The 14,334-nt window shown below is 39.5% G+C and overlaps 1 protein-coding gene and 1 pseudogene across 2 annotated transcripts in view; both read left to right on the plus strand.

The window, feature by feature from the left end:
• ATAD1 (ATPase family AAA domain containing 1) overlaps nucleotides 1-14,334 on the plus strand; it is a 57,544-nt gene that overhangs the window by 36,698 nt on the left and 6,512 nt on the right. For both annotated transcript variants that reach the window (XM_030334191.2, XM_030334190.1), the window contains exons 7-8: nucleotides 5,364-5,453; nucleotides 8,266-8,316. In XM_030334191.2, coding sequence (XP_030190051.1) covers nucleotides 5,364-5,453; nucleotides 8,266-8,316 — 141 coding nt within the window. The remainder of the gene's footprint in view (nucleotides 1-5,363; nucleotides 5,454-8,265; nucleotides 8,317-14,334) is intronic.
• Nucleotides 6,060-6,222, plus strand: LOC115527874 (annotated as a pseudogene).

Consider the following 14,334-nt stretch of genomic DNA (forward strand, 5'->3'; position numbering starts at 1 on the left):
AATCTGAAGCAGGCTCCAGGCTCTGAGCTGTCAGCACAGAGCCCGACGCGGGGTTCAAACTCACAGACTGTGAGATCATGACCTGAGCCAAAGTTGGACACTCAACTGACTGAGCCACCCAGGTGCCCCGGTTCTTGTCCTTTCTTTTATTGATGTGATGAATCATGTTAATTGTTTTGTGGATATTGAACCAGCCCCGCATCCCAGGTGTAAATCCCACTTGGTCATGGTGAATAATTTTTTTGATGTATTGTTGGAGCCGGTTGGCTAATAATCTTGTTGAGGATTTTTGCCTCCATGTTCATCAGGGAAGTCGGTCTATAGTTCTCCTTTTTTAGCGGGGTCTCTGGTTTTGGAGTCAAGGTAATGCTGGCTTCATGTTTGGTAGAATTCCCCTGGAAAGCCATCTGGGCCTGGACTCTTGTTTTTTGGGAGATTTTTGATTACTAATTCTATTTCCTTACTGGTTATGGGTCTGTTCAAATTTTCTATTTCTTCCTGTTTCACTGTTGGTAGCTTATATGATTCTAGGAATTTGTCCATTTCTTCCAGATTACCCATTTTATTGGCATATAATTCCTCATAATATTCTCTTATTACTGTTTTTATTTCTGCTGTGTTGATTGTGATCTCTCCTCTTTAATTTTTGATTTTATTTATTTAGGTCCTTTCCTTTTCCTTTTTGATCCAACTGGCTAGTGGTTTATCAATTTTGTTAATTCTTTCAAAGAACCACCTTCTGGTTTTGTTGAGAAGTTCTTTGTTTTTGTTTTTGTTTCTAATAATTATTTACACTTACCATTAAGTGATGGGGATCTGAAAGAATGGTTTGTGTATACTTTTGGTCATTTTGAGGGTTTATGTTAAACACAATGTTAAAAGATTGCCTAAGTGCCTGAAACAAATACTACAGAAAAGAAAACCAGGGTGAAGTCTCTCCTCTGAGGGAAGGGAAACAACTAGTGGCCGTGGGTACTCTGTGCATGTTTCGACCCTTTACCGTGAATCTTACACTCCCTCCTCTCAGTTCCTGTCCCCTTAGTTTCACTTTACTACTTTCATTAGCTGCTGGAACTCACTTTCCCACTTCCTGCCCCATGTACTTTCCTTAGGATCCCACTTTTATGAAAGTCTTTTATCCTACGCTTTGTCTCTGCGCCCTGTGGGCTCTGAAAACCAGAACCAAGGTCCCCTGGTATGGCCCCAAAGGGAAAGCCACCTGTCTTGTTCAATGTACCTCTTGCGGTTTCCATTTTCTCTTATCTTTGCCTCTGAATAATCCATACTTTCCTGCCAGAACAGTAATGTATTTTCATTAAAAGAAAAAAAAAAAAACAAAACACCTCACCCTGCATGTTTGTTTTTCTGCCACATTACTGGAAATGGCAGTTCGAGAACCAGAACTGAAAAATGCAGCCATTCTTCACGTATCATTTCCGTCCGTTCCCCATGTGATCTTCCTATGGGATGCCCGTTGGATGCTCCTGTTTACACTGCGCGCGTTTTATCTCTCTTTCATATTTTCTCTCTTTGTGCCACATTCTGAGAAACGTTTTTATTTTTTTTAGTTTAATTTGCCAATTCTAAGTTTAGTTGCATCTCTTCTGCTAGAGTTAACCTTTTTATTGAGCTTACTTACATTTTTTAGTCCTAGAGATTCTTTTAGATCCTTCTTGAAGTCTGACGGGTCAGTTTTGATGGGCTCCGACCCATCAACTCATGTTTCCAGTTGGATTAGAGAACCAGAGTCCTGGCATCAACTAGCTGTGTGACCTTGATCAGATAATACAGTCACTTTGTATCTGAATGGAGGGAGTACTGTCTATAAAAAAGGGAAGGATAGCATCCACTGCAAACTGTTGAATGGTTTTAAGGAAGTTAAGTGCTTATAACTTGCCTGGTATAACTTAGTACCAGTTAACAAGTATTTGCTATGTGATTTTTTTTTATTCCTTTAAATATGTTAACATACTAATTTTATAGTCTATTCAGCAGTTCTAACATATGACTATACATCTGGTTCTGTCCTTCTTTGACTTTATGTGGTTTTTGCTTGTGTGTTTTGTGATTTCGTGGGAAAAGTCATATTTGGTAAAACTGTGCATAGATTTTTGGAACCTATGTTGAAGGTTTGTTGCTCCTAAGAGGATTTTTTTTTGTCTTCTGCCAGATTTTTTTCAACACTAGGTAAATTCAGGTCTGAGATCCAGGTTAGCTGGTGAAGAACCATGAAATCGTAGGGATTTTGTGTGTGTGTGTTTATACGTCTGACCAAGAACCAAATCTTGACTCTACTGAATGTGTTTTCTAATATTTCACACTGTTTCAGCCCCTCCTACTTCATGAGTCCCAGCTTTATGTAGGGTGGCCTCTTATCATTAAGCCAGTGCAAGCCCCACTGCCTAAGATCTGTACATTTCTATGTGGTACGTGGGCAGCTTCTACCCTCCCTTGCCTCCCTTATGTGTAGGCTTCACTGTTGGCCTTATCTTAATTCCTTTACGTTTTTGCAGATTTGTTGATTGATTGAGATTTTTTTATACTTTATTATTTTTGTTTTATAGCTGGAGGGCTTAAGGATCTCCTACATCCACCACATTACCATAAATCAAAAATTAAAACACCATCCTTAAAGAGAATATTAAGCCACATGTCCTCCTTCTACATCACCTTTATGAAAATATAATTTCATTATGAGGGAAAGTTGCCGTTAGTGTTTGGGTGATAGAAAACAAAGTACAACATCTGTAAATTTAGGTGACGGTAATAGAAACAATGTTATTAGTAATTGGTGCTAATAAATCTGTTCAAAATGGGAATAGTTTACAGGTTTCCAAAAACTGATTATCCTCCTAAGCAACAGTATTGAAAACACTTAGACTATTGAATAGTTAGCCCATGTAAGAGAAAATCGTTTAATATTATTTCGTATCAGAGTGTAGTTTTAGAAGTCAAGAAAATAGCATTTGGATGAAGTATTCTCCATAGCCACACAGCATGGTTCTGATATGAAACAACACTGAGTTTTCAGAACCGTCATTCTTTATTACACTAATGGTAATAATTTACTGTTTTCACTGTGATAAACCTTCATAGCAAATGAAGATGTTAATTTTTTATAAAGCTGACAAATTTTTTCAACCTTTTTTGTGCGTTGAGGGGATTAAAATTGATGTTAACTTGAATATTAGTTTTAGACATATTCTTTCATATGAACGAGCCGGTCAGGCTTTCTCTAAAATTATCTATTCTGTGGTTACGGATCAAGCCCAGTACCCCAGCTTTTTCTTGTATGTGTGATATCCTACAGTGGAAACAGAGGTAGCCGAGTGGCCCAATCAGACCCGCCACCCGCACTGGGGGTCCGAAGGTACCCGCCACCGGCACTGGGGGTCTGAGGTAGCCGCCACCCACACTGGGGGTCAGAGGTACCTGATGACATGTTCTTCATCTGCTAAGACATGAGACATACAAGTTAACTGTGTATGTAGGGTAGTTGCTGACGTAGGTAAAGGTTTCAGGCATATTTTTAGATCTGATTATTTTAAATGTTAAATGATAAAGCATCACATGTTTTAAAGATTCTAAAAAGTCAACCAAAGCACTAATTTTTCTGCTTAAATACTAAAACAGTACTGTTTCTTCCCATTTTGGATATTTGCTCATTTGCACTAGAGTTAAGATGTGTGTGTACAGTTGATCCGTTTTTGCCCCTTAAAATCACTGCTTGAAAGAGCTTCTTTAAGGGAAACAGGTAATTTGAATCACTTGCTTTTTCTTCATCCTGAGTACCTGTTATCATCCTGTATGTATCCATTAGACTGTGTTGTGCTGGATTTGTTTAGATTCCTTGATCCTAATTTTTAGCGTCCTATCTGCCATACTGGGTTTTGCTTTGTTTTTATTTTAGGTTGATGTGGTCAGTCTTCCGCAAGCTTCCATATCACTTTGAATCTCTTCTAACACATAATGTATACTGTATCTCAAAATGTTCTTCTACTCATACATTATCTTATGCAATTAGTTCCTTTGATCACTTTTAGGACTTCTTTGGTTTACATTTGATGGAAATTTTACTTTACTAATTTTATAGGGTTGTGGAAAGTCAAATTTGAAAAATAGGTAAGAGCCTTAATATTTTGATTTTAGGACCACTTAATTTAAATACAAAATTGCATTATATTGTGGAACTAACATTTCTCAAATTTACCTTTGTATTTACATTTTTTCCCTCTAGGTGGCAACCTGTCAACAGTTAAATTGAAAATAATTTGTCTCTTGAGTGTCATTAAATGTAGAGTAGAAGTAGAGTATAAGGTTTAATGGATCTTTCAGCATGTTCTGGAAGTTAGATTTCAGATTATTTCAGAAATTGAGAACCTCTTAGGCTGAAATAAAATTATATTAAAGAAAAGTTTCCATTAGAATACTGATAAATTTCATTTTGGGTAGCAGATGTGGGCTGTTATTGGGTTATATAAAAAATACCAACAATAATGTTAATATTGAGGGCTTCCAGAAATTAACTTATTTTGGATATCTCTGTCTTTATTTGTGTTGATTTTTCATGTCTATATCCTTTATGAGTAAAGTGACATAGGCCCAGAGATTGGCAGGTCACCAGCATTTTCTTTTCTTTTTTTAAAAATTAATTATTTTTTCAGTAATCTCTACCCCCAACATGGGGCTCAAACTCACGACCCCAAGGTCAAGAGTCACACACACTACCGACTGAGCCAGCCAAGCACCTAATTCTTTTTTCTTTTTTAAATTCTGCCCAGCATTTATCTGATTAATTTTTGCCCTTGTTGAAAGTTTGATCACTTGAGGTTTTATTGTAGCATTGAGAAGACATCACCGGCGGGGCTGACAGTGCCGTGAGATAGTGGTGTGAAATCTAGAGGAAAAAGTACACGATACCTGTTACCGCCACCAGAATCCTTAGACTCAGGGGAAGTGATTTAATTTTAGTATCGAAGGATGTGAAGTGTCCCCTGTATAGACTCCCAAGCTGTAACCTAAATGGCTTTTAGTTATTCAGTGTGTAGCCACTGAGCAACCATATATTGCAAAATACTTTTTATTTTAAATCTTCATAATTCTTCAGTAACTAAACAGTATATTAGTTACTAAAATTCTGGTGAAATGCATCAGTCTTACACTTTTGCCATCATTGGATCCATTTGGGATTAACTTTGACTTGTATGTATAAATTTTTGAGTAATACTAGATTAAAGTCATTTTTTAAAGAAGATGTAAACACTCCTTATTTTTCCATAGCTTCTGAGCCCTAGTAGTAATATCCTAAAAGGTGCATTATCAGTGGATTTAATGCCTTGTGTTTTCTTTCTATGCCCACCCAGGTCATAGTTATGGGGGCCACCAACCGTCCTCAGGACCTTGACTCGGCCATAATGAGAAGAATGCCTACAAGGTTTCATATCAACCAGCCTGTAAGTGCTTGTGATTGATGTTGTGCATGGTTAGAGACTCAGCTTTTTACAGGAAAGGAATGATTTGGCTTTTAATTTTTTTAACGTTTATTTTTTATTTTGGAGAGAGACAGAGTGCGAATGGGAGAGGGGCAGAGAGAGAGGGAGACACAGAATCTTTAGTAGGCTCCAGGCTCCAGGCTCCAGGCTCTGAGCTGTCAGCACTGAGCCTAACGCGGGGCTCGAACCCATGAACTGTGAGATCATGACCTGAGCTGAAGTGAGGCATTTGACTGATCCACCCAGGCACCCCAGGAATGATCTTTTTTTAGTAGGATTGACTTACTATTTATGGCAGGCAGGAAAGGAATGGGGTAAGAGTCCCTATAATTATTTGTCCTTTCCACTCTGTCTTGCTTTTTTTCTTCTGTCCTAAGATGAGTGTCATTTGCTTCCCTTCAGAGTCTATACTTACCTTGTGTGCTTAGCCACCTGTTTGATTTTCTTTAGAATGTAGCAAGTTGTCTGAGAAGGTACATAGAAAATTGAAATTGTAATTTTGGTTTGGCACAGGATAAAATTAGGAGGGATGGGGTTAAAGAATTGTTCTGTTCAGAAGGCTGACAAATCGCTTCTCGGCCTTTTGGCTCAGATCAAGTGCAGAAGGCTGACAAGAACTGGATTTATCTGATTGATTATTGTCAATTGTAATCTGTGCTTCCCTTTGATAGGATTAATGATTAACCAGTGGCTAAGATATTACACTTTAACTTAATGTAGATGTAAGGGTGTACTGGACCAGGACTATCTTCTTTCTAGCATCCTTTTCTGTCAGTTAAGAAGTACCCTCGAGTAGGTGATTATAACTTGCTGGTACTCTACATAATTTTTGCACAGAGTCCTCAAATCTTGAATTTTGGGTGCCTTTCCATGGAAGAGGGAAAAAACAGGGTTGATCATTGAAAATGTGCACCATACAGTCAGTCCGCGTGTTACATGTATGGCTGTGTAGAGGGATTTTTAGTGTCAATCCTTTCCAGTTTTGAAATAAAAGATTATAATACCCCTGAGAGTCCCTGGCTAAAAAACATCTGTCCCACTGTGTATTCCGCAACTTACCAGTTTGTGGCAATAAACATGGTTTCCTAAAATTGAGGGTTGTGGCCTCTTACTCTGATCAGTTATTTGCTGTAGCTAAGACCTCGGCCTCTGAGAGGGAGAACATGCTCAGAGTGAGCCGCTCTTAGAAGATTTACCGCTACAGCAATGGAGAAATTCACCTTGCTGAAATTCACACTAAATTGATTTAGCGTGACTAGCGTTGAGCACTGGTTTGTGTCAGGCACCCACCAGACTCCGGGGAATGGAGCACGGCCCCTGTCCTCAGCTCTGGGTGGCACGGGAGGCAGACACGTAAATGAATGACATAAAAGATACTTCCCAAAAGAATGTTTGAAGAACTGAGACCCTGAAATGATGCTGAAAGCCAATAATTCTGTCTGAGTAGTAGTAAGCTTTACAGAATCCAGGATGGCAGGAGTTTGATACGCAGGGGAGGCGAGGAAAGGCAAGAATGTGTGGAAGGTAATGTGTGTTTGCTGAGACTCTGGGGGTAGTTCAGGCAGGGCGTCCGGGAAGCAGAGGGACCCGAGGCTGGAGAAAGAAGTAGGCTGCCGCCAGGTTTACGTGGCTTTTGTCTGCCTTGCCTATGAATCGGGCTTTTGCGTTGGCAAGACGGCAGGACGTTTTTAAAGAAAATTAATTTCCTTCCCTCGGCGGATCTGAAGACAAAGATTACATTGATGGAATCTCTGTCTGGAGTCCGACAGGAAACAGGTTTTTGATACACAGTAGAATAGAACAAGGATACAACAACTCACAAGGTAGCCTTTACTACAGTTCTCATTTTAACATATTAATTGTGTTAGTTACCAAAATGGGTTGTCAGACTTGTTACAAATTTGTATGCTGTTAATGTACAAACTGGGATTTTGTAACCCCCTTTTCATTCCATTTTTAGTGGATACATATACTCTATAGGGTAATTTTCTTCTTATTGCAGAACTCTGAGGTCGAAGTATCTGATTAACCTTACCTTAAAACTCTTCTCCAAATTAAGTGGTTATTCACAAAAAGTAGTCATTGGTCATCACATAACATACCAAATTTATCTTCATACTTAACCATCTTGAATTATGGGAACAGCAGGGTTCGGTTCTGTTTTTTCCGGTCACTTGATTTGATACTGGTGGTAACTAGCTGTGTCTTCAGTGGTTGTGAGAACAAGAATGAGTTCAGCCATTATACATTTTTAAAGCCTTTATATTGACTTTCTATGTAAGGTATCCTATCAAAATGCCTGTTCTGTGATACAATGTGAGCCATCATCGCTCGGGTGGAAAGTATATAAACACATGTACCGCCAACGCCAAACAAAAACTGACTGATATAAATTAGCGAGTGAGGGAGTGGTGTGCAGACGTGGAGGAACTGAGCCTACATCGTTGCCATCCTGTCCAATTATGTAAATGAAGAAAAGAACATTTGCCAGAGCCGTAGAGGAAAGACATTGAAGGGCATGTTATTTCCCAGACATTGTGCTAATCGCTGGGGATTCAGAATAAGAAGACAGGAATTCAGTAGGTTGACCACAATTACTCTAGAGTCTAGAATCTAGACCTTGCTTAGCCAACATATTTTATGATTTTTGTTAGAGTTTCTGGCGTTTCCTGCAAGTATTGTCAGATAGTTTACAGAGGAAAGAAGAAATATCACGAAAACTAGTTGATCCTTATTTTTGTTAAATGCTAACTGGAAATGATTCTGGTTTTAGGCTCTAAAACAAAGAGAAGCAATCCTGAGACTCATCTTGAAAAATGAAAACGTAAGTAGAAAATGACATTTTCCCCCAACCTGTAAATATGTTTATGTTCATAAAACCGTTTTAGAAATGAAAAAGTAATTGGAGAATAAACAGCTTTGTACTTGACATAAATCACTGTAAAACTGTTGGCCGTTCATGTAACGCATTAGCCATGGTCCATTTGAACTAATTAAAGATGGTCTGCTTTTTTTAAAAGTGCTGTGTTTCATATCTTTGATATTTTTAGGCTGTTCTTCAGTTATATAAGATACATTTATTTTTGTACAGCAGTATGGGTTTTATTTATTTGATTACGATATTTTTTGAAGTTGGCAGTTGAGATTTAAAAGGGTATGATAATCAAAATTTAAATGGGTTCTGTATTTAAGGTCACATCCTTCAGAATTAAAACATGTACGTTAAATGGTATTCAGAGAAGAATCCCACTTCTCCTCCTACATTTCTTCTGTGTCCCTTCAGATGACCCAGTCTATAACAGCACATAGGATATACTGTTACTCCTTTTCCTTTTCCTACATAAGCCATATTAATAAACTGCATACCCTGTCCTATGCATTGCTTTTGTCACTCATCTTGGAGACCTTTCCATATTAGCAGATAGTGCCTTTATTCTGTGCGCTCAGTCGCTCTCTCTCGTTCTCTCTCTCGTTTTTGCGTTGCATAGGACTCCACTGTCTGGATATACCACGATTCATTAAATCAGTGCCATATTGAAGAACATTCAGGTTGATTCCAGTCTTTTACTACTACAAAAATGCCGCATTGAATAACAACCTTGAACATATGTCACTTCACACTTGTCCAGGGATGTTAGTAGGGGTGATTTTCCAGAAAAGGAATTGCTAGATCAAAGGATCTGATTTAGAATTTTGGTAGCTCTTGCCAAATTCCACGCTGATGTACTCTCACACCAGCAGCGTTAGCGCCTCCCCGGCTGCCTTGCCGACGAGTGCGGTGGGGCTTTGTGCCCACGTGATCTAGGTGGAAAACGGTATCTCATTGTATTTTTAAGGACGAAATGAGCATTTCATGTTTAAGAGCCTCTTGAGGTTTTTTTCTATGAAATACCCATTCATATTCTTGGCCGATTTTTCTATTGCAGTGTTCTTGTTCTTAGGGATTTATAGGAACTCTAATATATTAGGGAGAATTCTCTTAGTTTATACGATTTGAAGTATTTTTTCCTGGTTTGTTTTTCTTAACTTACTGGGTTCCTTTCCCCCGTTTTTGGCTTCTGAGTTTTGAATAACATGGCATTCTTCATCATCCTAAACTTTGTATCTAAGCTCCATTTGAGGGGCGCCTGGCTGGCTGAGTCGGTGGAACACACGACTCTTGATTGCGGGGTCATGAATTCAAGCACCACATCAGGCATAGGGCTTACTTAAAAAAAATAAGTAAATAAAATAAACTCACTCCTTGAACTTGCTGTCCAAACTGAAAAACCTGGTAGATTCCCGTAGGGAGGGTTGCTTGTATTTTGTGGTTTTCCTCCATGAATCACTGTCAGGGTGATTGTGCCCCTCGCTGCCCTACTTCCCCACTCCCCAGGTTTCCCATTGTACTGCATCTGTGAGTATTTTAGTTTCACTTCTAAAAGAAATAATTCTTTTCTTTTTTGACTTAATCTCATAACCATTATTACACTTAACAGAAAAAGGACAATAATCCATTATTATCGTTGAATATCTAGTCTGTTCAAATTTCCTGCTGTCTCCTAAATGGCTTGTTATTTATTTATTTTTTTGCCATGTATTTGACTCAGGATCCATATAATGTTCATAATCCGCCATTATCTGATAGTTTCTTTTTAAGTTTTATTTATTTTGAGAGAGAGAGAGAGAGAGAGAGAGCGCACATGTATGTACGCACATGAGCCGGGGGAGGGGTAGAGAGAGAGGGAGGAAGAGAATCCCAAGCAGGTTCTGCACTGTCAGCACAGAGTGTGACACGGGACTCAAACCCACGAACTGTGAGATCATGACCTGAGTGGAAATCAAGAGTTGGACACTTAACCGACTGAGCCACCCAGGTGCCCCAGTAGCTTTCAGATCTCTTTTAATCGTAGGCTATAGATTATTCCTTCATCCCCCCCCTTCCCCCCCCCCCCCCCACTTTCTTTTCAGTGTATTTGTTGAAAAATCCAGGTTGGGTTCATCCACATTTTTCTGTGGTCTGGACTTTGCTGATTGCACAGGAGCAGTTGTTTCACAGCAAGTAGGGTGAGGCGCCCCTGGTCCCTCAGCCCAGTTCCCTGGATATTTTTGCTTATTTTTCTGTATTAATTTTAGAATTAATTTGTCTCATTCAGGAAGAAACAAACGCTAGATTTTTAGTGGATCATAATTCAAGAGAATTAAGATCTTTTTGATGTTGGATCTCCTATCCAAAAACAAGTATGGCTTTTTGGTTGTTTTGAGTCTTTCAGTAGTGTCCTGTTCATTTATTTCTTTAAAACATATAAAAAAAGACATAGGCTAAATTGCAAAAGTGTAAGGAACCTAGCAAATTACACAGTTACTAACTATTTGGGGGAGCATAGAGCTATTTAATAAAGAGAGAAATGCTATGCAGCCTTTTCTTAAAAACTTCATGTGTGTGAAATGTTTTTTGCAATTTCGGGGAAATTCTTAAAGCTCTCCAAGTGTTCTAGGGAAAGAACTCCTATAGGAGCATGAAATCAACAACTTTCATTTGCCCTTTAACTGATTATTTGGTAACTACTTTCAAGACATCGTGTCGTTGTCGTGCTGTTTAGGGGAAAGACACTTAATTGGTAAACCTTTAACAAAGACAGGCATCAAGGAGCAGTTCAGAAAGAAAACAGAGGAGATAAAATAATGCCGCAAGTTCTTTAAGTTAGGATGGCTATGATGTGGCTTGACATTTATCAAATATTAGAAGGTAATTGCTGACAATTTTGTAGAGACTTCGAGTTAATACAATTATTTAATTTAAAAAAATTTAATGAAAGATGGTATTGCTGGAAGTTTAACATTTTTGAACCATGTGTATGTGGTTTAATAAAGATATAGATGACGTAGATGATTCACGTATAGATAATGAATATAAATCATAGCATTTAAGCTCTGTCTCGTAAGATAGCCATACTTCACATAGTCTGTAATGTTTTCACATTTAACTTAAGAAACTCCTCATTATTGGGGTGCCTGGGTGTGGTTCAGTCAGTTAAGTATCTGACTTCAGCTCAGGTCTTGATCTCACAGTTTGTGGGTTCGAGCCCCACATCGGGCTCTGTTGCTGTCAGCGCAGAGCCCTGCTTCAGATCCTCTGTCCCCCTCTCTTTCTGCCCCAACCTCACTCTCCTGTACTCTATTTCTCTCTCAAAAATAAACATTAAAAAAAAAAAAAAAACTCCTCATTTCTTTTTTTTTTTTTTAATAAAGTTTATTTATTTTGAGAGAGCACACAAGCAAATGCAGGCAAACAGGGTAGAGGGGTGGAGAGAGAGTTGGAGAGAGAATCCCAAGCAGGCTCCACGCTGTCAGCAGAAAGCCCGATGCAGGGCTCAGTCCCACAAACTGTGAGATCATGACCTGAGCCGAAACCAAGAGTTGGATGCTCAACCAACTGAGTCACTCAGGCGCCCCAGAAACTCATTGTTTCTGAACTTTGATTTCAGGGGCGCCTGGGTGGCTCAGTTGGTTAAACATCCAACTTCAGCTCAGGTCATGATCTCACGGCTCGTGAGTTCGAGCCCTACGTCGGGCTCTGTGCTGACAGCTCAGAGACTGGAGCCTGCTTGGGATCTTCTCTCTCTCCCTATCTTCCTCTCTCTCTCTCTCTCTCTCTCTCTCTCTCTCTCAAAAATACCTAAACATCAAAAAAAATTTTTTAATAAGTAAACTTTGATTTCAGTATTCTTTTTTTTTTTTTTTTTTTTTTTTTTTTTTAAGAGTAACATCTTTGGAAATCCTTTTAGACTGACATTTGTCATGGGTATAAGGAATTTTTAGCACTCTGTTTCTTAAAGTACAAAGAATTAGTGTCCATTTTTGTGATGCAGAGTATGAATGCTCTGGATAATTGTTGACACAAGACCATCTTATTCCCCACTAGCTGCTACTTGTATGCTGAAGGCATATTGTTACTTCAGTAGAGTCTGAAAGAAATTAATGTAATTTTGCTAAAAAGATGCCTCAAATGATAGTGTTTTCCAGTCTTCTCATGTTTCTTTACTAATAGGTCCTTAACAAAACTTAGTCATTGAAAACAGATGGTGTGGGGCACCTGGGTGGCTCAGGTAAGCATCTGACTTGGTGTCAGGTCATGTTCTCAGAGTTTGTGGGTCCACGCCCCACGTTGGGCTCTCTGCTGTCAGCGGGGAGCCTGCTTTATACCCTCCCTCTCTCTCTCTCCCTCTCTCTGTCTCTCCCCCACTCGTGCTCATCCTCTCTCAAAAATAAATAAACATTAAAAAAAATTAAAACAGACAGTGTAGTGGTTTTGGCTTAAAGTTTTAAGTATGAAAGGATTAGAACTAATAAAATGTATACATTATACAGGTTTCCTGTCTCTGTACTGAGGAGACTTGAGTTTTTTCCCTACAAACAAATCTGAGTTTATACCTTTTCCATAATGTAGCAGGAGTGGTTATTAACAAGCGTGGGCTTTGAAGACCAGCCTGAGGGTCCCACGTTCTGGCTTCAACCCTACCTTCTGGGGGACCTTGGGCAAATAGCGTTCAGTGTCCCTATGCCTCATTTTTCTTACTGGGAAGGTAGACGTAATGCCAACAATCTCATAGAATCGTTTTGAGAATTTAAATGCTACATGTAAAATGCTGAGAGTACATGCTTGTGTGCCATCCATGGTAGACAGAGGAAATAAGTGCTGTTCCTTCGGGCCGTGTTAGAAAGTTGTTCATTTATTTCAGTATCGTTCCCAGTACGAACCGTGAGCTCATGACCTGAGCTGAAACCAAGAGTTGCACGCTCAACCGAGTCACTCAGCCACCCCAGAAACTCCTCGTTATTTCTGAACTTTGATTTCAGTATTCTGCCATTTTTTTTTTTTTTTTTTTTTTTTAAGAGTAGCACCTTTGGAAATCCTTTTAGGATGACATTCGGCACGGGTATAAGGAATGTCTAATGAAAACAGTTCCCATGACTTTATGGTTTATCTACTAGCTGTTATAAAAAGGGTTACTTTCCAATTATTTGCTGTGTACCTAGCATAGTGGTGAGATATACATTGTTTTACTTAATCCTCAGTTCATCTGAGGAGCACATGTTGATACTATTTTACGTTGAGGAAACTGGAACTCAGAGAAGTTCTATAATAAATTGCCCAGGCCGATGTAGCAACGTAGTGATGGAGCCTTTCCCTCAACCATTATGGCATGCTGCCTCTGTTCATCTTGCTCCCCTGCTGCCCGGAATCTTCTCCTCTTTGATATTTTCTCATACTTGCTTTGTTCATCTTTATCGCTTTGTAACTTTATCGCTGTGTCGTGCACAAGATTTGTGAGTGGTTAGAACATAGTGTGGCCCGACAAAGTATGGCCGAAAGATGGGGTGGAGGTGTTGATTGTTTAAATGAGGAAGTCAAATTGTTAGTATTTCAGAGTACAATTTGGAAGGTGTTAAGTAGGTTTTTTTTAATGTTTTTTTTTTTTTTATGTTTATTTTTGAGAGGGGGGAGAGACAGAGCATGAGCAGGGGAGGGACAGGGGGTGGGGGGGACGCAGAATCCGAAGCAGGCTCCAGGCTCTGAGCTGTCAGCACAGAGCCCGACGCGGGGCTGGAACCCGCAAACCGTGAGATCACGACCTGAGCTGAAGTCAGCCGCTCAACTGAGACACCCAGGCGCCCCTTATTTTTTTTACTGTTTATTTATTTTTGAGAGAGAGAGTGTGTGTGAGAGCAGGGGAGGGACAGAGAGAGAGGGAGACCTAGAATCCGAAGCAGGCTCCAGGCTCTGAGCTGTCAGCACAGAGCCCGACGCGGGGCTGGAACCCGCAAACCGTGAGATCACGACCTGAGCTGAAGTCAGACA

This window comes from Lynx canadensis, chromosome D2, assembly GCF_007474595.2.
Source record: "Lynx canadensis isolate LIC74 chromosome D2, mLynCan4.pri.v2, whole genome shotgun sequence".
NCBI classification, from domain to species: Eukaryota; Metazoa; Chordata; class Mammalia; order Carnivora; family Felidae; genus Lynx; species Lynx canadensis.